This window comes from Chrysemys picta, chromosome 7 (genome assembly GCF_011386835.1).
Source record: "Chrysemys picta bellii isolate R12L10 chromosome 7, ASM1138683v2, whole genome shotgun sequence".
NCBI lineage: Eukaryota > Metazoa > Chordata > Testudines > Emydidae > Chrysemys > Chrysemys picta.
The window spans coordinates 28,983,136-29,009,525 of NC_088797.1; the positions used below are offsets into that span (position 1 = coordinate 28,983,136).

A 26,390-nucleotide genomic window follows, 5' to 3' on the forward strand; every position below is an offset into this window, starting at 1 on the left:
GCTGGAGACATCTTGACTGGTTGCTAACTTGGCATTGAGCTATTACTCGTTTACTTATTTATTGCTATTGCAATAGTCCCTAGGAGCCCCAGGCATGGACCAGGACCCCCTTCTGCTAGGTATTGTAGAATCATAGAATCTCAGGGTTGGAAGGGACCTCAGGAGGTCATCTAGTCCAACTCCCTGCTCAAAGCAGGACCAATCCCCAACTAAATCATCCCAGCCAGGGCTTTGTCAAGCCTGACCTTAAAAACCTCCAAGGACGGAGATTCCACCACCTCCCTAGGTAACCCATTCCAGTGCTTCACCACCCTCCTAGTGAAAAAGTTTTTCCTAATATCCAACCTAAACCTCCCCCACTGCAACTTGAGACCATTACTCTTTGTTCTGTCAAAACAAACAGACTCTGCCCAAAAGAGCTTACAAACAAGAGATGACCAGTATAGACAGACGGGAGCAGAAGGAAACAATGAGACAACACTGACTGTTCTGTGAGCAGTCTGATGGGCAGTGGTGTCATCACGCCAGCTGCCTATCCAGTGTCGAAATTGTTGTAGGCATCATGATGGAAAAATTTGCAGTGGGACAACGAGATGGCTTTGCAGATGTGTCTGGGGATCTCCTCCCATGCGCGAAGGGAACTAACATGTTATAGCATTTGGGAAGTTGCTGCTGCCTTTTTAAAATGCTGGTTTGAAAGCAGTATTGAATTAAATCAGTCACAGAGCTGCTCCTTGTTATTTGTTTTGTCATATACTCTGGGTCTAACACAGCAGATGTTTGCAGGGGAGTGGGCATGATTCCAAAGAACATTGAGAGTAATTTAGCAACCTCAGGAGCCACTCTTTTGCAATTAAGGCAGTTGTAAGGTCAAAACTCTCAATCGGTCAACTGGGGCCTTCTGTCAAATGAGACTTTCCTTAAAGCAGCAGATTTATTCTCTAGGTGACTAGCCCTGCCCTGCCCTGCCCTGCCCTGCTCCATCCAAATAATGTCCAAATGCAAGACAAATTGCATAAATGTAAAAAGCTCATGCATTCAGGAAAACCAGGCTAAAGTGAGATGTGATGTGGTTTACATTTCTTACATGTTTAGTTAATGTCAAGATACTTATGAGATAATCTGGGATTATAAAAAGAAACAAAAATATTCTTGTGGAAGCACAACCACTGGGTATGTAAGCAAAGTGTTTCTCTTGGGGAAGCTACACCAATTAATGAAAGGCTCCTTGGGTAATATGTTCAAAGGTGTCTCAACTGTCCGTTTCTTTTCATTTAATTGATAGTTGCACATGAGTTCTCCAGAAAGCATTAAGCTGTAACATGTTATGATTTTGATTACCCGTTCTTTCTGACAAGTATAATCAGGATGGAAATTGCCAAAGGCCTTTAGCGAACTACAGTAGTTGAAAATGTGTAACAGTCTGTGTCACATTGCTTTCCACTATGAAATTGCAATGAAAAGAATTATCTAAACACAAGTTCCCTTACTAAGATCACAAGTCTCATCCTCTGGCTTTGGCCAGTTCTACAATTTGAGGGTCCAAACTTTTGGTGGGAGAGATCAGGCAGCGATTTTTCTTTCCTTCTGGCCAGGGGTGCAATTGTGGCGGGAAGAGGAAGAAATGGTCTCAATCTCACCTGAAAAACTAAAATGAAATGCCACTTGCAAATTGTGCACATCTTCATAATATGACTATACCCCTCTTCTCCCTTTGTGCACTTTGGTCAGCCCACACCCTGTCTTAGGGTTACCATATCTAATAAATAAAAAAAGAGGACCCTCCACGGGCCCTGGCCCTGCCCATTTCCCCACCCTAGCCCCGCCCCAACTCCGCCCCTTCCCCACCCTAACTCCTCCCCCTCCTCCCTCCCACTCCCAGCCAGGGGGAAAGGGTTGCCCCAGCGCTACCGGCTTCAGGGTTTGCCGGGCAGCCCCCAGAGCCTGCGCCCCCGGCCGGCGCTTCCCCAGCGCAGCTGGAGCCCGGGAGGGGAAGTGCCCAGCCGGGGCTGCAGGGTCTGGAGGCTGCCCGGCAAACTGTGAAGCCGGTAGCGCTCGGGCTTTGGGCAGCCCCCTCCAGCCGCGGCTGCTCTGCTCCTCCCCGACTCTTCGGCTCTGTTTAAGAGCCGGGCTGCCTGAGCACTACTGGCTTCGGGCAGCCCCCGTGCCTCCAGACCCTGCGCCCCCAGCCGGGCACTTCCCCTCCCGGGCTCTGGTGGCGCAGGGTCTGGAGGCACGGGGCTGCCCGAAGCCGGTAGCGCTTGGGCGGCCCGGCTCTTAAACAGAGCCGAAGAGTCGGGGAGGAGCAGAGCCGCCATTTTCCCGGACATGTTCGGCTTTTTGGCAATTCCCCCCGGACGGGGGTTTGACTGCCGAAAAGCCGGACATGTCCGGGGAAAAAGAGGACGTATGGTAACCCTACCCTGTCTATACCCTGTTGAGATGTATGGTAGTTGAGTTATGAGTTGTCAGGCTGTCTGGAGATACTCAGTTTGAGCTCTGTTCACACACTGAAGGATTTCTTAACAGTCTTAAGAGCTGGAGAATTAAGTTTGGTATAACAAAAGTTTAGATTCTGGAGCTTGAGTTGGCATACGCCACAAAAAAGTATTGCCTCACTGAACCACAGTAAACCGGCCAACTTTCATCCCAGCCCCTCCTCCCCCTCTTTTGGCCTTACTGCCAAAGGGACAGCACGCAGGTTGAGAGCTCTTTGGGGGCCCCACACTGTTATTCAAGGCCCTGATCTTGATATGGGTCTGGTCAAAGGGGCACATCTGACCAATAGCAACAAGAGTTGTTCTAGCACTTCTCGTTCAGCTGGAACTTGCACTGACACACCATGCGGGTGGTGGTGATTTAATATTCTCTTCCCAGTACAAGTCTCTTCTCATTAGCAGAGAACATAAACAAAATACTACTTCAGGGTGCTTCCCATTATGAAATACTAGTTGAATACCGTCTAGATAGCAGCATACTGTAACGAGACACTATTCTATCTGAAAAAGTGTTTCTCCCATAGATAGTTAAGACCATTCAGAAGCCACAACACTTAAAGATATTTGACATGTAGCTCTATGTCTTGAGGGTTTGGTAATAGAAGAGACATTTTAAAGGAACACAGTCAACTTTGAACAAAACTTTTTCTCTGTTTTTTACCTTTTATTGTTGAAAGTAACATTGGACATTACTGTAACTAAGAGATTAGAATATCTTTTAAAAATTCATTTGGTGTATTTAGCAGCACTTTCCTTTAGCCAGTTTCTCTCTTCCTTTGTATAGTCAGCTATTTTCCTCTGTTTGGGTCTCCCACACCCCAGTAGAGGGGAGAGGAAACACTCCTGAAGTTATGGTGTAACCACAAAATTGACAGAAGGAGTTAGGGGTAGATGCAGTAACTGTACAGATACTTTCAAACTCATTTATTTTAAAAATTAACTAGACATCAAGTTGAACAATGTCTCTCTTAATCTCCAGGTTACTGGTTCCACCAGTCCTCAGACCAGTTGTCACAGAGTTGTAGAAATAAAGAATATTTATTAGATCTTCCAGCCCATCTTCTTCCCAATGCAAAATTTTTCCCTAAAGTAAACTTTCTAGTGTATTGCTCAATCTAGTTTTCATTTTTCCAATAATTCTACCACTTCATTTGGAAGCCTATTGAATACCCCATTACAGTATTGCCAACCCAAAGAGTTCAAAAATGGAGTCAGGCCCCCAGAATAATGAAATTAAATATTATATATAAATATATACTACTGGATTCATTTTATTTGCCTTCTGATTTTTGAAGCTTTAGGACACACCAGGGAAACATTTTCAAGAATTTGTCCAATAACCATGAAGCCTAGAAACTTTCTTTTGGTTTTTTTTTTTTTTGGTTTGGTTTTTAATGGAAAGCTGAGATTTAAAAAAAAACAAAAACAGGAGCTGGAGCTTTAAAAGCACCAAATGTCATGAGGCATACAGTAAAATTGCAGGAATTGCTAACACTGTTATTGACTGACTTGCCAAAAGTCTTTCCAGATATTCAACCTAATCTTTGTTCGCTTGCAGCATATTAAATAATTCCTATCTTTAGTATTGACACATTTTAAGATGCATGTCTAGGCTGTTAAGTTTCTTCCTTCCTCCTCCCCAGCTCCTGATTATTATACTGTAGTCAAGTATCTTCACCCTCTGTGCTGTATCTACTATAATAAACTGTGTCTCGTGTTGTTAAGCTGCTACTCCTGTAGCCAGTGATTACTGATCCAGGGAGTTGGTACAGTTGCAGGCAGCTGTCTGGAAGGGAGCTTATAGCTGCCCATTATGGTAGTGTGGCTAGAACCACCCCTCAGCTCCAAATTGGTCTGGGGTCTTTCTAAAAACCAATAGCCCTATTATCATAGTGTTCGGTTCTCCAAAGCCAGCCCTCAGGCAGGACCATGAATATGTGACACACAAAGGGGGAGGGGGAGGGAAAGGGAAGATATCAAAGGTTGACAATCGGTTAGTCATTTTACACTGGTTGTCAAGGTTATCCTCACAAGAAAGTCTAGATATGACTTGTACTTAACATAAGAGCTGATGATTGCTTAATATAAGGATTTTCGGGCATAGAGGATTAATACTAAAAAAAATTTAGATTACTTTAAATTTTCTTTTATTGCCCAGTTGGAGCTCCTTCCAGGGAAAGTCGGCAGAGATGCAGTAGTTTTTTTGTTTTGTTTTTAAGTCAACTTTGACCCTTGATCAGATCAAATATTGCATATCATTTTGGCACTTGCTTTTATTATGCAAAAAAAAAAAGGATCCCTAGTCTAATAATTAAAATTCAGATGTGATTAATCAAAGAGTGCGTTCATCCAGTCTATCCTTGATTTGTTTTACGGTTGCCTCTAGAATGTTTTCCTTTCACCTGAATAGAAAATTCTTTCTCCTTTCTGTCTGGGCAAAGCTCTGGGAGGCTCGGTCTCATTGTATGTCCACTCCGTGATTTCTCAACATTCATAAATTACATGTCTGAATCTTTTGAGCTGAAGGTGAAAGTGAAGTAGCCAGGCTGAGAACAAAGGCAAGTCACAACCTGAATTTAAGGCTGACATGCTATCAGACCTTTAATATAACTTCAAAATGAAGTCTAAGGCTGGGATTTTCATAGGCGTTTAAGGGAGATAGATGCCCAGCTCCCACTGAAATTCTATCAGACAGTACATTTATTGAAGGCCCCAATTCAGCAACATACTTAAAAATGCTTAAGTCCTATTGAAGTTGTGCACGCTTGCTTGCTTTGCTGTATCGGGGTTTAGGTGCAGAACTTTTCTGAAGAGCTGTACTGCTCATCTCAAAGGCAGCATAGCCTTGGATGGAGCCTGAAGTCCAATGTACTGTTTTTCTTGTCTAGCACAGTATTATCGTTCTTTTAGGATGAGATTTTAAAAGAAGCTGAAGGGGGTTAGGTGTCAACTCCACCGAATTTTGGGCTTCATGAGATGCTGTCTTTTAGGTAAATGGTACGATATGTAAGGACACGAGTTCTCCCATTGACTTCATTGGGAGTACTCACGTCCTTCAGAACCTTACTGAAGTGGGGCCGAAATGCAGAAAACTTGCTTTCCTGAAATCTCCTTTGGCCCAATTTTATTCAGTAGACACCTTTTATGTATATATTTCATTGGCAGGCTTTTTTGTGTACACTGAGTCTAAGTGAAAGGGGTAAATAGAACTTCTTGTCTAGAACTGTAGACTTCTACTACCATCTTGCACTTGAAATAGTGATTATAGGAAAGCTTTTAATTGTGCTGCATGGGGAGAAATGGGCAGTGTCATAAATCCTGAGGGCCTGTTAGAACATTCTGCTTGATTTGACAAGGACATTAGAAGGGTGGGCTGTTATTTACTGGATCATTAGAAATGAGTCATATAAACAAGAATTAAAACATTATTTTTCTTACCTTTTTGTAGTCTCTTCTCTATATCAGAAATGCCTGTCTACGCAGGTATTGGAAATGCATTGCTCTGTGTTACATATCACCTGTCCAGTTTTTCTTCTAATTATCTTGTTCCCACTTGGGACAGCAAGGAAAGACACAAGAGCATACAAACTGTACTGTAGCTTGCGACTTAGACATTCTGCTTGTATGAGAAAATTCTATATGTAGGAAGATATAAAAGTCTTGTGAAGTGTGCATCCCATAAAGAGTGTTGCTTGACTAGAGACAGGTACCTGTGTTATCAGCAAGCAGGTGGAGATGATCTTTGACTGTCCTGGTATTTTTTTCACCATGCTCTCTTCCTGCCACAACTCATACTGTTAAGCCTCTCTATTATCTCTCTCCAGTTTTTAGAGCTCTCTGTGTGTAGTAGCTTGCATCTCAGCTTTTACTGCCCTCTGTAGAGGCAGGGATTACATTAGCAATTTTTCTCCTAACTTGTCAACAGATGTTTTTTCATGAAGGCAGTTGTTTCTGCTCAGATATTCTATATCCATAAGAGTGAAGGGCATTCCTGGAAGGAATGTAAAATGTTTGAAGCTAATGAAGTTTATCCTGCATCAGGTTACAGTAGAGATTACACCCTTTCTCCCGAATGTCTCCACCGAGTTTCTACAGGGCACTGGATTTTCTCAACAGCTGGGAAATGTGTGAACAATTTGGAGCTATTTGAGCAGATTCTCATTCTGCTGCCCTCCCTTTTTTATTTTCTTTTCCAGCTAACCCCCCATCCCACCCCTCCGCAATCTGAAAGATTACATGGAGAATAGCTTTCAGAATATTGTATTGATGTTTCATGTTTGCTGCTGCAATATTGTACCTATGTGAGAAAACACATTTTGTGACTCATCTTGCAAATGATCACCTGAAAAAAATGACTATTTTGTATCCATTTAGTGTTTAAAAAGTTAATGAAAACCACCTTTTAAAAACTTACATTAAAACCAAATCTTTTCAAGGAAAAAAACTGAGAATTGAAACACTGTCATTCCTTAAATGTTGGCTCAGAGTCCATCCAGGGTAAAAAAGCAAGGCTGCCAAGTGTTGGTCATAAAGACAAAGGAGATTTGCATGATGAATTGCAGAGTGACACACACAAACTAATCAGCTTGTTCCAAAGCACAGTGATACTTAGTTTTGGAAGTTGTTGAATTTCTTATTTCCGTTCCAAATTAATCCTTAAAACCTAAACAAGTGGTTATCTTGGGTTTTAGTACAATTTTTCCACAATTAACATTCCTGTAGACTTACTGCAATTTTCTATCGAGCTAATTACCTTTTCCCCCTTTTTAGGGTGTCAAGCCAGCAAGTTTTGAGAAAGTTACTGATCCTGAAATTAAGGAGATAATTGGAGAGTGTATTTGCAAAAATAAAGAAGAAAGGTTTGTTTCAAATGGCCAAGTTTTGTATGAAAATTTGATTTTATGTTTAGATTTATTAAAGCTTCTCTGGGTGTTCATTATATAGAAGAAAGTACACAATGCTGTACACAATATGAAATATAAAGGACGACTTCCACCACCACCAGTAAAGTTCAAGATAATAAAATAAACCCAACCTTCCCTCCCCTTTATAGACTAAGGTCCAAAATGACCATTCTGATCTTGTCTGACCTCCAGCCTAACACATTCCATAAATTTTCATCCAGCAATTCCTGCAATGAGCGCAATAATTTATGGTGAAACTAGAGGATGTCTTTCTAAAAAAGACATCCAGTGTTGCTTTAAATGCTTCATGTGATGGCGAATCCACCCCACACCTTGATAAGTTGTTCCAGTGATTATTTAGACTCTCTGTTTAAAAATACAAACAAACCACACCTTATTTGAATTTGTCTAGCTTCAGAGTCCAGTCTCAGGTCAGACTAGGTGATCACAGTGGTCCCTTCTGGCCTTATAATCTATTAATCCTATAGACCATAACTGTCTCCTTGATGTGAGGGGCCCCCTCTCACCTGTGTCGTATTGAATCTCAGATTTGTAAGCAGTCTTGGGAAGGGACTGCATTTCTGTTTCCCTCTGCACTTTGGAGCACTTGGTGCATAAATGAATAATGCTGAAGCTCTGCCAAATAGCAAATGTCTAATTCCCAAGGATTCCTAAAAATACTAGACATACTACTTCTATCTACTAAGAATACAGATTTCTTATGACTGAATGCAAAGCGTACTGTTGTTGTTAGCCTTGCCTTTAGAGGGCCTTTCTATTTATGTTAATAAATACTTAATTGCAAGTGTTTAAATTATGCAGTATTTGATAATCTTTTTGGACATCTTCTGTTCCAGATATGAAATTAAAGACTTATTAAGCCATGCCTTTTTTGCTGAAGATACTGGGGTAAGAGTGGAACTTGCAGAAGAAGACCATGGTAGGAAATCCTCTATTGCCTTAAGACTCTGGGTAGAAGATCCTAAGAAACTGAAAGGAAAACCCAAAGATAATGGAGCCATTGAGTTTACTTTTGATCTGGAGAAGGAAACTCCTGATGATGTTGCACAAGAAATGGTAAAATAAACTTCTCCTGACAAAAATATGTATATAAGTAGTACATAAATCTCAAAGGACAGCAGGAGCAAATCTGGTAAAGTAAATTCCACTCAAAAGGGTCAGGCTATCTAGTTTAAATAGGATGACATTAGTTTTAGAATGAATGCTGGAAGAAAACTCAAGTAGTAAAAGAGGAAAAACTAATAATCTGGCAAAACATGTTGTTTAATCCCAGGAACAGACAAAAGAAAACTATGTAACCCGTCTCTATCTGTTTTATGTCTTCAGAGATGATTGGAGACTTGCTTAAATCAAGGATAATTTCAGACTACAAGTGGAGTTGTTTGGAAGAGTTCAAAATTGCAAACAAAAATTGAAAAACATTTTCCATTATGCTTTTCACAAACACTTTTTCCATCTTTTCAAAAACTTCTTCTGGTATTGAAAAATTAGGAAGAATTTAGATAAGAAAAATGGTCTATAAAGAGCCATTGAGCTGATAAAATTAAGCAGGTAGCTGATATCAAAGTATAGTATAAAGAGTGATGGAAGAGGTTTTTTTTAATAGCGTTGGATATATCTAACTTAATGAATTTTTATATCTTCCTTTGTAAGATGTTTTCTGGTCTTTGTTTTAGAAAATTTTTATCTTCTAATGTCACTATGTTATTTTGAAAGAGTAATATTATTCAGGACCATACTTTAATGCAATTGATTTTTTTCCCCATCAGAAGTTTACTTTTAGATAAGATTGATGAGACCAAGAAAGTTGCTAACAAATGTGATCTGAAGTTAGACCAGTTAATTAGACACGGTTAGTAAGTATTAGGTGGCTGTGTCTGTTGGCCAATGTATAGTATAAAGCTGCATAGGGGAAAACAATCTTAAATTAATAATAAATATGTATCCTAATAGTAACAGTATCTTAAAACTAAAGCAACTTTTTTCTTGGACAAAAACATGGAAATAATTAAAAGTATTAGTTATTCATCTCATTTTGTAACAGGTTCAGAGGAGCAGATGATAAAACACGTTTATGTAATGCTTCATGAAAACAGGATGAGCAAAGAACACTTCATCTGGACTCTGAATTACTTTTATTTTTCCCCGTGGGATTTTATTTAGTGACAGTATCACCATCACTTCTGTTCTGCCGAGAAGGCAACCATTTTCAGAGTGTAATTTTTGCTTAGTTTTCACTTCTATCCATTACTTAGCATTCCAAAATACATTGAAGGAAGAAAGTTGGCCTGCTGTATCTTCCTAACTCTGACATGAAATTGATATATAATGTTTCATGCAATATATTGTGACACAACTCACCTTATTAAAATTTGGCGCGTGGTAGTTACCATGTTTTTGTAACCATATTTAAACATTTATGAAAATTGTTGACATTTAAAGTTCTGCAACTTACTTGTACTATCTATGCTAAATTTCTTTTAAGAGGGAAGGTGGTTTTGTTTTGTTTAGGCAGAATTACCCCAAAAGGATCACATCTAAATTGCTATAATATCTTTACCTCCTCCAGACTGTATAAAAAATGTGTTTTATTCAAAACGATTAACAGATTTATATAAACACTATCTATTCCTAAACCATTTTTAAAAAAAGAAACATGTATTTCTGAAGTAAGTGGCTTTTTTGACCATTCTAAATTTTTGGCAAATGCGGAAACCCTATGCTTTGCCAATATGTGTTGCCGTAGATGCTTGTGGAGAAGATAGTGTTGGGCATACGAAATTTGATGATAGTTAAGAGGTTTCAAAACTCATGAAGTTAAGTAACAAACCCATTTAAAGTATCTGTGTAGGCAAAGAAGGAAAGATCTGAAATAAGGCACATTCACAAGTGGGCTGACAACCTGTGGTTAAATTTCACAAATGATGGTATTGAAAGAAATCATGCCTTTATTATAAGTTTAGCATTCTTTAGATGAAAGTGTGAAGTAGGAATGAATATAATTTTAGAACTTGTTAACATGACAGATTTTCAGTTCTCTTCCCGTCTGGACTTGAATAGAAGAATCGACTTTACTTTTTGCCATAGAAGGTTCTCTGTGAGCTTGTGAGACTCATCACCTGAGCACGTTGTTAACTAGCTCCCCAGAAGCTACTATTTTCACCATAAGGTTTTTACAAGTAGCACTTTCTACATCCCTACTCCAGGGACATCAATTTATGGGCTGGGAGTCCATCAGAATGTCTGCAAGTGCCTAACCTTACACGGCACCTATCTTCAGCTATCCTCCATGCTGCGTTGTGCCTTTTTTCAAACAAGCAGCAAAAAAGTAAACTGCCAACCGTCTTGTGGTTGGGTGGGAGGGAAAAGGAATATGTCCAGGGTGCCTTTCTGAGGGTACAGGGAAAGCAATTTATTATTTTTAAATACTTCAGTGCCAGACGTTTAACTCAAAGCTGTATTGAATTCCTGATTCTGTGAGGAATAGCTGCACGGTTCATGTTATTTCAAACCCATCCTTTCTTTGCTATGAAGAGATGCCAATTAAAATGCACATGTACATGCGCTTGATAAGTTTATATGCCTTCCCTGCAGGTTGACTCTGGATTTTTTCATGAAAGTGATGTCAAGATAGTTGCAAAGTCAATACGTGACAGAGTAGCATTAATACAGTGGAGAAGAGAGAGAATTTGGCCTATGATACAATCAGAGGACCATCAAGCTTCTGAATGTTTGGAGAAATTGAAGGTGCCACAAGCACAACAGGTTCAAGTAACACACCTTTCACACACTGGTCAACAAACTCTGGCAGAGCTCGAGGAGTCAGAAGCTGACCAGCATCTATTTCAGCATAACCTCCCCACCAGCGTTACATCTGTTGCATGTAAGTCTCATGTTTGCATTGCTTCTTGTGTGAGCAGTTATGATTGTCCTAGCATAAAATGGATGAAATCCACAACTGTCAGTGCTCTGAGCTATACATTCAAAGCGTTACATACAGTTTTGCCCACTAGAGGAAAGTCTAAATACTAGAGGTATTCTGAATTCAAGAGAGAAAACTTCTACAGAATCTACATTATCTATCAGTCATTGACTAATGTTACAGATATAGGGTGAGCAAACATATGAAAGGTTAAGGTCTGATAAATTAGTGAATAAAATAGCAAGAAAATGGAAAGTACTTTTAACTGCATTAAAATACATTTTTTTTAAATAATCCAATATTAAAAATAAAACTTTCCGTATTGATTCACGAGAAGGAAATTAATGTTATTTTGGAGAGGGGGCTGGGTTGAGTGTGTTTTTGTTTTGCTTTTTAATTTTTAGAAATCCCAACAAAATCAGTGTTGGAGGTATTATACGTACTTAGGCGCTGACAAGAGGTAGTGGTTCCTAAATACGGACTTTTTTAAAGAGTCCTAGAAGGTTCAAAAAGAGAATTCTTACAGTAATTCATGTAAGTTTGTATGAGGTCTGCAAAAAGAGGCCAATACTTCAGTTATGGAAAAGAGTGTCTGAATGCTGTCTAGTCACATTGCCTATTAGATGTGAATCCAAAAATAATGTTTATTCAGAATAGTTTTAATGTTACCCTTTCTCTGTGGCATGATAAAGTCAACCTGATCTGCTCTTCAATACCACTTTTAAAATTAACTGTAAAATTTAACTTTTAAAAACAAACATGAAGATATTAGAAGTGCTCTCTGTGAAGCATACATGACGTGGCGGTATGAATGTGCGCAGGAGGGAGTGACACTCTCCCTAAAGAGAGAGCAAGTGTAAGTTACCCTTTCATGGCTGGTTTTTAAGGAAAGCCAATTAAATGTTCTATTGGGGTCCTCTGGCTTTAGCCAGTCCCTTGCCCTACTACAGAGCTGAGTGGGGTTGGCTGATACCATGTTGTCAGGTAAGCTAACCCTTCTTGCAACCTAGGGTGACCAGACGTCCCTCATCTAGTCACCCTATTGCAACCCCTACAACTGTGCCCCTGTTGAGAGGACCAGGGTAAAATAATGTACACGAGTTTGCAATTTGTGATAAAGGTACAATAGTCCTTTAATATACTCAAAATAATATCAATGCTCCTTTTTCACTTTGTTATATTTTCCGAAAACAGGGCTAACGTATACATTATGGAACTTCTTACTTGATAGCATACACTTGTCCAAAATAGGGTTGCCAACTTTCTGATTTCAGAAAACCGAACACCCTTGCCCCGCCACCCCCACTCACTCCATCCCCCCTCCCTCGGTCACTCGCTCTCCACCACCTTCGCTCGCTCTCTCACTCATTTTGATCGGGCTGGGACAGGGGGTTGGGGTGTGGAAGGGGGTGAGGGCTCCGGCTGGAGGTTTGGGTTCTGGGATGCGGCCGGGGATAAAGGATTTGAGGTGCCGGAGGGGATTGGGGGGTGGGGCTGGAGATGAGAGGGCTGGGGTGCAGGAGGGGGCTTTGGATGGGGGCAGAGGGTTCGGGTGAGGACTCCGGCTGGAGGTGCAGGCTCTGAGGTGGGGCTGGGGATGAGGGGTTTGAGGTGCGGGAAGGAGTTTGGGTGCGGGAGGGGGTTCAGGGCTGGGGCAGGGGGTTGGGGTGTTGGAGGGGAGGGGGTGAAGGCTCCAGGCAGCGCTTATCTCAGGTGGCTCCCGGAAGCAGCTAGCATGTCCGGCTCCTAGGCGGAAGCGTCAGGGGGCTCTGTGCACTGCCCTCACCTGCAGTCGCCACCCCTACAGCTCCCATTGGCCACAGTTCCTGGCCAATGGGATCGGAACTGTCGCTCGGGGCGGGGGTAGTGCACAAGCCCCTCTGGCTGCCCCTGCGCTTAGGAGCCAGACGTGCTGGCCACTTCCGGGAGCCATGCAGAGCCAGGGCAGGCAGGGAGCCTGCCATAGCCCCGCTGTGCTGCCAACCAGACCTTTAGTGGCCCAGTCCGCAGCGCTGACCGGAGCCACAGGGTCCATTTTCGACCAGGCTTTCTGGTCAAAAACCAGATGCCTGACAACCCTAGTCCCAAACAATATATAAATATAAATTTTATATATATATATATATAAAATGAATTTTTTGTAGTCACTGCATTTTTCTGAAATTTTTGTCTAGTCCAGGAGCCACTTTCATGGTTATCCTTAAGGGAAAAAACATAAAGCCAGGAAGATGCAATACTTGCTATAACTTTATCAACAAAAGGATAGTACAATACAGCTGCATTAATGGCAAATCATTTTTATAGGGTAATTGGAGGATTTTCAAGTCTTGTTGAGCCCTCTTCTTTGATATACTTTAACTTTACTAGAGATGTAATCATTTTCTACATCACTTCTGCATTTTTGTAGTTCAGTGTTTCGCAATCTCTGGGTTGCATAGGATATTTAGGGTTTTGCAGGAGATCATGCAGAAAATGTGGAGGAGAAGGATATTGAGGGGGGGGGGAAATTCAGTTCAGCTAAAAAATATAAAAATAGATACACAACATAAACCCTTTAATTATTTGTTCCTTTATGGCCACCACATTGTTGTAACCTGAGATACCCAGATAGTAGCTTACTGTAGACTACTGCAGAACATGAGAATGTGTATCCGGCTGCTAGAGACTCTGTTAACAAAATAGCATTGAATCTGTCCCTTTGTATGTGCCTGAATTTAACTTCATACAGAATAGCACATATCTATTTTTTTTTTAAATTATGTACCACGTGAAATGAAAATATCCAAGCAAAATGTCATGACAAAAAGTCATTGAATTTGAACACTCAAGATGTTAGCTGTTGAATGTATTTACTATGACATGAAGCCACTGCTTGAGCCTCTCGTGACATTATTGCCCACTTCTTTGAGTCTTTGCAGTTCACTTCTGCCCTGTGACATCATGTGACTTGAAAGCAGGTCAGGTAGCATGTCCCGAAGCGCTGGCTGATGCCGGGACACTTTTAGATGCCAAACATCAGTTACTGAAAGATGAACTTGAGGCTTTTATTTCTGGAGTCAATGTCATGTCTTGAAAAAAGCAATGAGACTTGATTACTCAAACTGGCAGTGTCAGCACAAATGCTCTTCAGGCGTCTTATTTGGCATTGACAAGAATGGCCCGGCAGTGAAAATTGTATAACATTGCAGAAGGTTGTTTCCTTCCCTGTGCAACTGATGTGATTTCAAAAGTTGCAGGGCTTGATTCAGCTACCAAACTGAACAGGCTGGCTTGTCTGTTGTCACTGCCTCTCGCTCCATTAGTGACACAGATGAGTTTGTCCAACTGTTCTGAAAACAAAGGTGTGATGGTTTCTAGCGGTTTGTGTGTGATGTGTTTGATGGCTCTACTGAAGGCTTGTTCTTTTGTAAAGCTGTGCCGGGATGTACAACAGAAGAGAGCCGATACTGGACACATCAGGAACAGTCAAAGATTTCCACATTTAGTGGGAGTGGTGTATTGCAGTTGTCATGGAAGGTGCCAAGGAAATGACAGCTTAAGGTAGTGGCTTGGTCACATGGATCCTGAACATTACATCTAAAACCTCATGGCCCAACTGTTTCAGACCCAGACAAGTTCTTGCTACTAAGAAAATGCCTGAAGACCTATGCCAGGTTCTTCATGATGCCGTTACGTTGTGAAGTTAATTTAAATGCCATCCAAAGAATTCTTGACTTCTTGCATTGCTCTGTGATGACACAGGTTTCCTTCACCTGCAGCCTTCTTTAAACTCAGTATGGAAGTGGCTCTCATAGTGAGGTGCTAACTCAACTCTTCTAATGAAGAGCAGAAGTGCAGGATTTCCCTTGCTGACTCTAATAACTTGTCGTGGGAGGCACACTGAGCCTCCCTTGCTGACATTTGGGCACTAAGGCCTGGTCTACACTATGAGTTGAGTTTGAATTTAGCAGCGTTAAATCAAATTAACCCTGCACCCCTCCACACAATGAAGCCATTTACTTCGACATAAAGGGCTCTTAAAATCGATTTCTGTACTCCTCCCCAACGAGGGGAGTAGCGCCGAAATCGACATTGCCATTTCGAATTAGGGTTAGTATGGCCGCAATTCGACAGTATTGGCCTCCGGGAGCTATCCCACAGTGCACCATTGTGACCGCTCTAGTCAGCAATCTGAACTTGGATGCACTGGCCAGGTAGACAGGAAAAGCCCTGCGAACTTTTGAATTTCATTTCCTGTTTGCCCAGCGTGGAGCGCTGATCAGCACAGGTGACCATGCAGAGCTCATCAGCACAGCCAGAATCAAGAGAGAGCTCCAGCATGGACCGTATGGGAGATACTGAATCTGATCTCTGTATGGGGAGATGAATCTGTTCTATCAGAACTCCGTTCCAAAAGACGAAATGCCAAAACATTTGAAAAAATCTCCAAGGCCATGATGGACAGAGGCCACAACAGGGACTCAACACAGTGCTGCTTGAAACTTAAGGAGCTGAGACAAGCATAACAGAAAGCCAAAGAATCAAATGGTCGCTCACGGAGGGAGGGGCGACTGACGACTGTAGCTATCCCACAGTTCCTGCACTCTTTGAATTCTGGGTTGAGCTCCCAATGCCTGAAGGGTCAAAAACATTGTCGCGGGTGGTTCAGGGTATATGTCATCAGGTGCCCCTCCTCCTTCCCCCCCCCCCGTCCCCCCGTGAAAGCAAAGGGGAAAAAATCGTTTCTCGCCTTTTTTCACTGTCACCGTACGTCTACTGGATGCTGCTGGCAGACGCGGTGCTGCAGCGCTACACAGCAGCATCCCCTTGCCTTGCGGACGGCAGACTGTGCAGTATGACTGGTAACCATCATCGTTGTCCCGTGGGTGCTCTTGGCTGGTGAGGTTGGTCGGGGGCACCTGGTCAGACATGGGTGCTCCTGGCTGGCCTTGGTGAGGTCGGTCGGGGGCGCCTGGACAAAAAAGGGAATGACTCCAGGTCATTCTCTTCTTTAAGTTTTGTGTAATGGAGATTCAGTCCTGCCTGGAATATCATGCCAGCTGGAGGCTTCTGTCTCAGGCTGTTCTCCCAGTCGGCAGCACCGCACGGTCTCACCTACCCCAGCCTACCCCTTGCTCCCAGGGCTCACAATCAGATACTTAGACCTCTACATTTTGCTGCAAATAAAAAAATAAAGCTGCCGTTTAGAACTGTCCCCCAACATACATATCCTGGGATGTTTTGTATTTTACCAGTGTCAACCAAAGGCCGACACACAAATGGAGATTCAGTCCTGCCTGTGCCTCTATCCTAGTGCTTATCACAGGTTCCCATTTTCAGCTATAGGCTGAGCAAGTGCAGAATGGTGGTTCACTCGACTTCGCTGTAAGCCAACCGCCCTCCCCTCCCCCCTTTGATCTCTGCTTGCAGAGGCAATAAAGTCAGTGTTGTTTCAAATTCATGCATTCTTTATTACTTCATCACACGAAAGGGGGGATAACTGCCAAGGTAGCCCGAGAGGGGTGGGGGAGGAGGGAAGCAACGGGTGGGGTGGTTGTAGGGGCACCCCCTAGAATGGCATGCAGCTCATCATTTCTGCGGGATGTCTGGGGCTCTGACCCGGAGCGGCCGTTTGCCTCTCTGGTTCTTTAGTAGGCTTGCCTGATATTCTAGGCAGGACTGACTGTCCATTAGACAAAACTTAAAGAAGAGAATGACCTGGGGAGTCATTCCCATTTTTGTCCAGGCGCTCCCGACCGACCTCACCGAGGTCGGCCAGGAGCACCCATAACAGCAGCAGACGGTACAGTATGACTGGTAACCGTCTTTGCTAACTTGCAAAGGCAAGGGGATGCTGCTGTGTAGCGCTGGAGTACCACGTCTGTCAGCAGCATCCAGTAGACATACGGTGACAGTGAAAAAAGGCTGAACAGGCTCCATGGTTGCCGTGCTATGGCGTCTGCCCGGGCAATCCAGGGAAAAGGGCGTGAAATGATTGTCTGCCGTTGCTTTCCTGGGGGGAGGATTGACTGACGACATTTACCCATAACCACCCGCGACAAATTTTTGGCCCCATCAGGCATTGGGATCTCAACCCAGAATTCCAATGGGCGGGGGAGACTGCGGGAACTATGGGATAGCTACCCACAGTGCAATGCTCCGGAAGTTAACGCTAGTCTCAATACATGGACGCACACCACCGAATTAATGTGCTTAGTGTGGCCTCATGCACTCAACTTTATACAATCGGTTGCCAAAAATCGAATTCTGTAAATTCGGATTCAGAGTAGCAGCCATGTTAGTCTGTATCCGCAAAAAGAACAGGAGTACTTGTGGCACCTTAGAGACTAACAAATTTATTAGAGCATAAGCTTTTGTGGGCTACAGCCCACTTCTTCGGATGATGTTCTTTTTTTGTAAATTCGGAGTAATCCCGTAGTGTAGACATACCCTAAGACAAGCTGAACTCTTTTCCCAAATGGCGGAATATGAATGTCCTGTCCATGCAGATCAGGGTGGAAGCATTCATCAGAAAACTTGGCAAATGATCTTCCTGAGGATGGAAAGGAGATGCTCTCTTCTCTTTGTTTTAGATTTTAGAATCTGAGGAGCCAGTTGGGGACTCTCAGGAGCTCATAATGTCAGTGTCTGAAGAAACTTCAGACCCAGCTGTATTACTGTTTTACTTGCTGACCCTGGTTATAGGGGGGAAAGGTGGACCAGTAACCCTTCAACCAAGGTGCTGTTGGCTCAACAGCACTCACTGGTCCATTGTTAGATGAAATTGTGAGACATGTTACAAGTCCATGCAACTGATTTTCTCTAATAGAAACTCAGCTGGTTTTTGGCTGTTTCTGAACGAGAAGGTACCCAGCTTTAGTTGCAGAGCCTTGGGAGTTCTTCATCCCATTTTAATTTTCCTATTTCTGAGCCTCAGGTTTCTTTTCAGTGATTTGGGGGTGAAGGAGGGGGGGAATTGCAGTCTCGTGGTGATCGAAAATAATTTAAGACCATGTCCCCCTTTCCCCACCCCAGATCAACCTTCAGAACAAATTTTTCAGCAAGACAGGTTCCCATATCACACTGAATTGTGAGTGTATTTACAATTTTGTTGGTGTACTTTTAAGTATTAGTGGTCTTCAGGTTGATATTGCAAAATATTTTAGACTGGAAGCTCAGAAAAAGTTTGGGGCAACCCTGTTCTAGCCTGTTTTACTAAGCGCTTCTCTATGCCGAAGAGCAATGTGCTATGTGGGGGGTGTGATTTCTAAAGTACACTAATGAATTGTGCATTAATTGGTCCATGTAGACCCTGATGGTGCGTGCTAATGGTTCCATAGCCCACTTTAATGTAGTATTATTCAAAATCTTTAGTGTGCACCAGCAGGGTTTATACAGACCAATTAATGCATGAGACATTAATGTGCTTGAAAAATCACATCCCCGTAGGGTGCATTATCCCTTGGTTTAGACAAGGATCTATCCCAAGACAAACTGATGTACAGATTCTCCTACTAAACTGTTAAGCCAATGCTATCTTTTTGTTGTTTTGGAATTTTATTATAGACATTATTTGGTTTAAATAGATATTATTTGGAGCACAGAGACGGCTTATTCCTTAATTCGGGTATTTTATAAATAAGAATACAAAATCCTTACCCATTTTGTAGTTCATGCATTGTGCTTGAGTTAGCTTTTGAGTATTGAAATAATAATAATTCAACAAGCTCAGCACAAAACATCAAACTTTCAGACGATATAAAATTGTCTTACTGTTACAATATTTTCAAAACTTTACAGAATGTTTATAGTACTTTCATAACTTTTAGAAGATGATGATTTGGTCTGAGCTTATATTTTTTTCTGACTACATACTTAACTCATATAAGCTGACTCCTTTGAGGAACCTTTTACAAAAGACACGAAGTTACTTAAAAATAATAGCTAACAGATATTAACTGTGCCTTTCTGTGACCTTTGAGCTGGCAATTTACTGGCTGTAAATATATATATTAAATACCCAATTTGTTTCCTGGTTCCTACTCGTAATTTATTTCTTGCTTTATTTTAGCAATTCCATGTCCCATGTCTTTGGATGCTTCTTTAGTGCTATTGAGTCTAAAAGCTCTATAAATCACTTTCCTATCTCTTCATGTGATATTGAGAGAGAGGATGCAGAGATGATATTAATAATTTATATCTATGTGCAACATGGTGTGCCAAGAAAATCTAGGTTTGACTCTCAGCTTCTGCTGTAGCTCTGTTCACTTACACTCTGTCTTCCTTTGTGGTCTTGAATAATTATTTATAATAAGATGAAACTCCATTTTCTATAAAAACACCTACATTGTTATAATAGGCAGCATCGGATTTTTAAACTGGCAATGCGGAAAATTAGAGGTGGGTTTTAGTTTTTTCAAAACCTAATCGGGAGGTTAGTTTCTGAAAACTGAGTGGGGCTCACATCTGGGTCCCATTTTATTCAAACCTCTGTAGAGCAAGCCCTTTGGGGAGGTGGGGGGATGGGAAGGTGGAGGGTTTTAGATAAAGATATGATAAAATCATACTTCTTTAATTTAAAATCCTTTTAACAACTATGGTTCAAGTCTGCTACAGTCCACTTTCAGTCCAGTTTGTTAACTCCTCCCTGTTGTGACAAGGTATTTTAACTTCACTAGTACTGCTGCCTTGGTTATTTCAAGGGTAAAAACAACAGCTATGGAAAAAGAAGCTAGTTAACGGTGCAGATATATTTTACTGGCTTCAGTAAACTTGAAAAGGCCTTTTTTTTTTCAAGCCTTTAATATTTAACAATGCCATTATAAGCCTTATTTCCGTTTGACAAAGATGTCGCTCTTGCCCAGTTCCCAGAGTTGTGCAATTTTTCAGATTAATCAGGCTAACTCTCTGTATTATGAACACTGACAAAGCGGTGAATTGTGCTCCTAATCATTAAAAACTTGGATCAAGATGACTGCTTATATAAAGCAGTTTTATTTCATCCAGTTATTATGGTGTTGAGTCCAGGTATGTTGAGGCTTTCTGTTCGTAATAACAAAACCAGGAAAGAGTAAGATGTATTTAAATTGCGTAGAATTCAGTTGTAATTTCAGTGGATGTGTTCTTGTGTAGCTTTACTGTGCCTCAATGGCAAGCAATGTCTAAAATTGCAGGGCAAGTCAAAATGAAGTTAATGATTTAGAGCGGTTTTTTAGGTATGCCTACTATTTTACTCACTGTCTCGCACCAATTAATATACAGCTGTCAAAAAGCCATGATTTGTTTTTCTACAGTTTCTCCATTGTACATTTGCCCCTATTTTTTTCTTGCTTTATTAGTATTCCTCAACTATGGTGGTACTACTTAGTGAAGCTGATTATACATTTTATATTGGCTAATACATAGTAAATAATGTAATGTTTCATAACTTATTTGAAATTAAAATTTGCAACACTACTAACAAAAAGGGAATTAAAATAATCATTAAACCACTATATCTCCAAAGGAATTCATCCTGCAGGTGGCTGAGATCCCTCATCTCCCATTGAAGTCACAATCAGCTCACTGTTCTTTCATGCTATAAAATCCATAGAAGGTCTGCAATTCTTAACATCAATGTTGTGACCTCTAAAGGGAATATCAATGTGCCTAGCTCTGCACAAAATCCATAGGAGACTGTCTTCATTTCTGGCTTCGGGGAGGAATGATGAACCATTCACAGAAAATAGCATTTGTATTATATAACTTATGTATATGGTAGAAATAGCTAGGGTAGTAAAAATGCCAATTGCATAAACCGCACTTAGGCCTCCCCATTAAGTCACTACTTGAACATTTTGTTTGATTTGTTAAGCTCTTAATAAAAAAGATTGTTCTTTCAGCTGACAGCACATTTGACAGCGGTCAGGGGTCCACAGTTTATTCAGACTCCCAGAGCAGCCAGCAAAGTGTCATCTACTCATCTCTGCCTGATTCAATACCTCCTGCTATTCAACGGGTTTACAGTCCACCTCTAAGTGAGAGCCAGGCTTTGCCCCAAAGCCTTCAGCAGCTGGGGCACTACCAGCAGCCTTCAGTAGTAAGTCTCATTTTTTTTCAACAATGTTGAATATACTAGCTCATGTTTAATGACTCACCTTATATTCTGCCTTCAGTGAGTGTAGATCCCACGGCTCACCCTTTTTCTTCTCTGCCCATTTCTACCAATACTGATTTATTTAATACGTGTATTCATACTTTCACCCAAAAATGTGTTTGTTTTGCTATCAAAAGATAGGACATTTATAATTGTACTTCCTGTGCTCAAGGAAATGCTTTACTGCTTGCTATAGTACTTTAATTTAAACATCATAAAGTGAGCATTCATCTTTTTCATTTCACTGAGTTGTTTTTAATAGCTTTGCCATGATTAGACTTAACCTCACGAGCACATTCATTTGAGAATTATTTTTTGTTTTTTGTTTGTTATTAATATAGCCACATATTGTTCCTTCATTTGTTCAAGAGCCTCTTGGGTCCGATGTGTCTTCCTGTTGTGCTAAAGGTCAAGCGTCTATTGAATGCCTTTCTAGCTCTTTGCTTAGATTTAATGTTGCACAGAGGCGAAGAAGCACTTCTGTTATTGAGGCTCCAAAACCCAACACTGGTAACCCAGACAGATATTCACACTTACTCTTGTGTTCATGTTACAATGACCTTGGCCAGCAAGAATTAATGGACTCGTCACTGCAAGAACAATTGTGTGCAATCGAACATAAACCTTCCGATCTCTCCAATGAAAGAATCAATATAGGCCTAGTGTGTCCTTCAGAAATTCCAGTGGCACACTGCTCCTGTGTTAGCCAATACTTGTTACCCATGATTCACAGCACTCTCAGCAATTATCGTCGCCATAGCGATTCAGTAGTGGCTTTGACTCCAAATGTTACATCCTCTCTTCCAACAGAACTAATAGAGGAAAGCATAAAAATATCACCTGATACAGAAGAGGAAGCAAGTAAATCACAGTTAGTTGCATTAGAAATCTCTGCAAGTACCACTGAGTTAATGATCATTAAACACAATTGTCAGGCATGCTTTGCCCATCTGCTTCATTCTGGAGAAGATCCAAAAAAGTCAGTGCCCCTTACATGTGCTACAGATACTCCTTGCTGCCTCTGTAACAAACTAAAGAAAAACTCAGTATCCCTACCTCTTCCTCAAGCGAGCAGGCCTTGCGGCAGAAGTTTAGACCTGCCTTTATTACATGAATCTCTGCAGCACATAATTAGCCAAAAGACCAGTTCTACTCCTGTGAGAACTGCAAGAGTCACAGAAAAAGTCCTGCATTCTGAGTCCTTCAATTATGGGGAAGCCAACATGCCTGGACTACCTCCGCCCTTCTATAAAGTTTGCACTGGCAAAGCATCACTAACAGAGAAGACCAATCCAGTGACTCCATCTGTGCAGAGCAGTAGAAACAGCCTAGCTAGTAAAAACATCACCAGTGATGTGGTAGGTGGAATCCACCATTTCATCCCTTGTTGGTTTAGAAGAAGAAAAACCAAATCCAAGAATGACAAGTGTCTCCTGTTTGATCCAAAATTTCCCCAGATGCTTCAGAAATGCCACACTTACCCTGTTTCCCCCTTGTTTTCCAAAATGCCTGCGACAGAATGTAAAGTGTATTTAGTTGGAATGATCCTGTGAATGGCTTGAATCACCATCCTGTTTAACTTGGGCCTCTGTAACAAACTCCCTCAGTTGTTGAAACCATCTGCCCTATGAATGTAGTGGTGTTGGTTGCATCCTTTCTCCTGTATTTTTCACATGAAGAAATAACAGCTATGACTGAGTGTAGTAATACCTCTTCTCCAGAAAACATAAAATTGAGCAGTGCAGTATAGTGCCTTAGAGCAGACACACTCTTTTTATTGATTTTATTGGTACAGTCTCAGTAACTAGACTTAAGTGTGATCTGGTTTTTTGGGTTTTTTTAACTGGGGGCTGTGAAGGGTAAAACAGCAGAAAGTATTTCACTTGTTTGTTTATTTTGTCATAAGCAATATTTTTTCCTTGATATTTCGTGTCAACTTAATTTTTGACTGCATTTTCATCTAACATAGCTTGATTTTTAAGCAATGAATACTTCCTGACATATTTAAGTAGGAAATTGCTAAATATATTACTGCGGGTAGGATAGCAGCATGCAGCAAGAGGTGTAATTGGTGTTCCTTGTAGGTAAATAGGGTTTTAAGTCTATTGGCCCTTTCTTTAATATACATACCTATCCTTTTTCTTGAACAGGAGTTTGAGACTTTGCTTATTAAGAACCTTATTTCATTTTACTTCCATTCTCTGTTGCTGGGTTGTTGGTTTTTTTAAATCCTATATCAATCTCCTGGCCTCCAATTTAAGAAAATCACCTGGCAATAGAAGTTGTTTGTTTTTAAGTTACCAACTGGCGTTTACCCAGCTAATTGTTGTTTTTTAATGTATTTTGTGTGCGTGAGAGAGAGTGGAGGGAGGAAGAGAGAGAGAGCACTTTCCATGACAGAGGATGGAGCTTATATGGTCCATGTCCAATAAAGAGAAATGCAATACAGTTTTTTTTTTTTTTATCTCCCCTGGGAAAGCTCTCTTCCTGGAGATGTTACCTTCCTTTCCTTGTGTCTTTCATTTCTCTTTCCTTGTTTTGAATTGAATATTTCATATCAAGCATGTTCTTAAAAATCAGTTGTAGACAACTTTTTATTGATGTTTCTTCTAAAGTAATTTATTTTCCTCTCCTCCAGCCTGGACTAACAGTGGCTCAGGCTCCACCTGCTGTTATCTCTCAGCGACCGCAACATTACCAAGAGCCAGCAATGACATTCCCAGTCATACAGCCAATCACAGTTGCTTCATCGCAGATGGGGCAATCTCAGCCTGTTTTAGCCAGCCAGCAGGTGAGAAGCTAAACTATCTGACCCCATCTCTTCCCTTTCTTTTCTTGTAAATGGTCTTTTTGCTAGCAAAACCACTGTCCGAGGTCAGTTCGAGGACTTCTGAGATATCAGGTCTGCTTATTGAATAGAACTACTGTACTGAGAACCTATTAAACCACCATTTAAATGCATTAGTTAGTTTTGAAACCTTGCTTTTGAACACAAGTCATAATATTCAGAAAGAAGTTACATTTATGAATATTATACATCAATGTTTCCACTTTCTTTCCCTGGCTCATCAGTGACTTAGTGGTTAGATGCTTTTCAGAGTAGACAGAACTTTGACATAAACTCTTTAACCAGAGTAATGGAGAGAATCCCAGTTTAATCACACGGTAGTTTGGCTTGCTAAATAGAAAAACTGATCACTCTTCCTTGAGGCTGGTGGCTCTCAACCTTTTCATCATTGCAACCCCATGTTGCTCAGAGCAAATGGTACCAAGCCCCACTTTCACATGTGCTAGAGACAACATTCACATTAATGAAATACTGTAGAAAACACATGCAATTATAACTGCCTTTTTGTGAATATAGTTCATTGAGGTAGATGAGCTTGTTCCCAGATGCCTGGCTTAGAGTCCTTGTCCTTTTCACCTCCTTACCAGGAGGCCCTGAGGCAACTGGTGGTTGCTATCCATCTCCCCTGTTGTCTCCTCCCAGGCAGCTCTGGGCTGGCTGAGCACTAGCAGAAGGGTTGTTGGACAGAGGAAGAGAGAAAGTCTGTGTCAGCAACCCAGCAGGCCCCTGTAGTCTGGAAGGGTCACTGATGGGGAAACTCTGCTCAGCCTCTGCAGCCTGGGTCGCTGTGGGAGAGTTGAACTGGAGCTGAAGTAGGCACGCAGGAAACCCCAGGGAAAGCCCAGACGGCCATTTGTATTATTTAATTTTCAAGACAGCAAGCAAATAAATAAATAAATAAAAATAGCTTGACTCAGTCAGAGAGTCCTAGCCCCATAGGTTGAGACCCTGCCATATCCTGTTGTACGGTTTCTCTACCACCATGTATTAACATGCTAGTTGCTTTAGTACCTGCTCTGATACCTGCTTTAGTACCTACAGGGGGATGCAGGTCTGAGAAAAGCATAACTTTGAAAAAAGCTAAGTGAGTGAACAACTTCGTTTTCTTGTTTTCATTTTATTGTTAGCACTTGAGATGTGCATGACTCGCTAATAAATTAATGTCGGAAAAACAAACTTTTGTCTATTCTAAACTGCGCTCAGATCCTCAGGAGGATTTTAGAGTGTTTTTTCCAAGGGAGCATGGGGGTCAGAGGCCTACTTTGAATTTAGGAATAATATATATATTTTTAAAAACATAGTACAGTGTGTTCTTGATCCACCAAGTAACACTCTTCTAAAGGAAGAATCTGGCTGTCTCTAGACAGTCTCCAAAATGCTGATTCCTCCAATGTCTGTCTGGGATGCTCAGATAATTCTCTGAAATCTCCTGCATAGTAAAGGTATTTACAAAGCATTTATTGTATGCTGGAAAGTTGAGAGAGTCTCAAATGCTTCATTGCTTGGACAAGAATCCAGTAGTAATTGGTAGGAAAAAATTTATCTCAGGCCAACACAAATGTCATAAAGACCTGTCCTGATTCTGTGTTTCTACCAAAAACTCAGCTTCTGTGAGCACAAGCTATGGTTTAAATGGGCTGAGGAGTATTATGCTGTCTGTGCACAGGGCAGAGGAATGTAGTGCCTTACTAACAGATGTCTTTTTGTCTCACCAGCTCCCTCACACCATTTAGGCTGTCAAAATATGCCATATTTCTAACACTAGCATAGCTGGCATAAATGGATGCTTATTTTTCTCTTGAACTTAGAGCTATCAAGATGAATTTCAAAATCTCTTAAGTCTTAGTAATATTCAGTGCTGGAATAGCTCAAGTTGTGTTATTGGATGAAGTATTCTCTTCTTTCTGAAAGCACTCTCATAGAAACAGCATAATCTGATCTGCCTGTTTAAAACCTATGATGTCTTGAACTATTGTCTCGTATCCCCGTTTTTCTAATGGGCAAAATAGTCTCATGTTCTCTCATTCAGCCAGAAATGTTACTGCCTCTTGGACAGAATTGGGACAAGCTCCAATTGCAGGAA

The 26,390-nt window shown here is 41.2% G+C and overlaps 1 protein-coding gene across 29 annotated transcripts in view; it reads left to right on the forward strand.

Moving 5' to 3' along the window:
• Nucleotides 1-26,390, forward strand: part of WNK2 (WNK lysine deficient protein kinase 2) — a 186,290-nt gene that overhangs the window by 82,431 nt on the left and 77,469 nt on the right. For all 29 annotated transcript variants that reach the window (XM_065551049.1, XM_065551051.1, XM_065551060.1 and 26 more), the window contains exons 6-10: nucleotides 7,269-7,357; nucleotides 8,260-8,479; nucleotides 11,018-11,306; nucleotides 21,206-21,402; nucleotides 24,098-24,250. In XM_065551049.1, coding sequence (XP_065407121.1) covers nucleotides 7,269-7,357; nucleotides 8,260-8,479; nucleotides 11,018-11,306; nucleotides 21,206-21,402; nucleotides 24,098-24,250 — 948 coding nt within the window. The remainder of the gene's footprint in view (nucleotides 1-7,268; nucleotides 7,358-8,259; nucleotides 8,480-11,017; nucleotides 11,307-21,205; nucleotides 21,403-24,097; nucleotides 24,251-26,390) is intronic.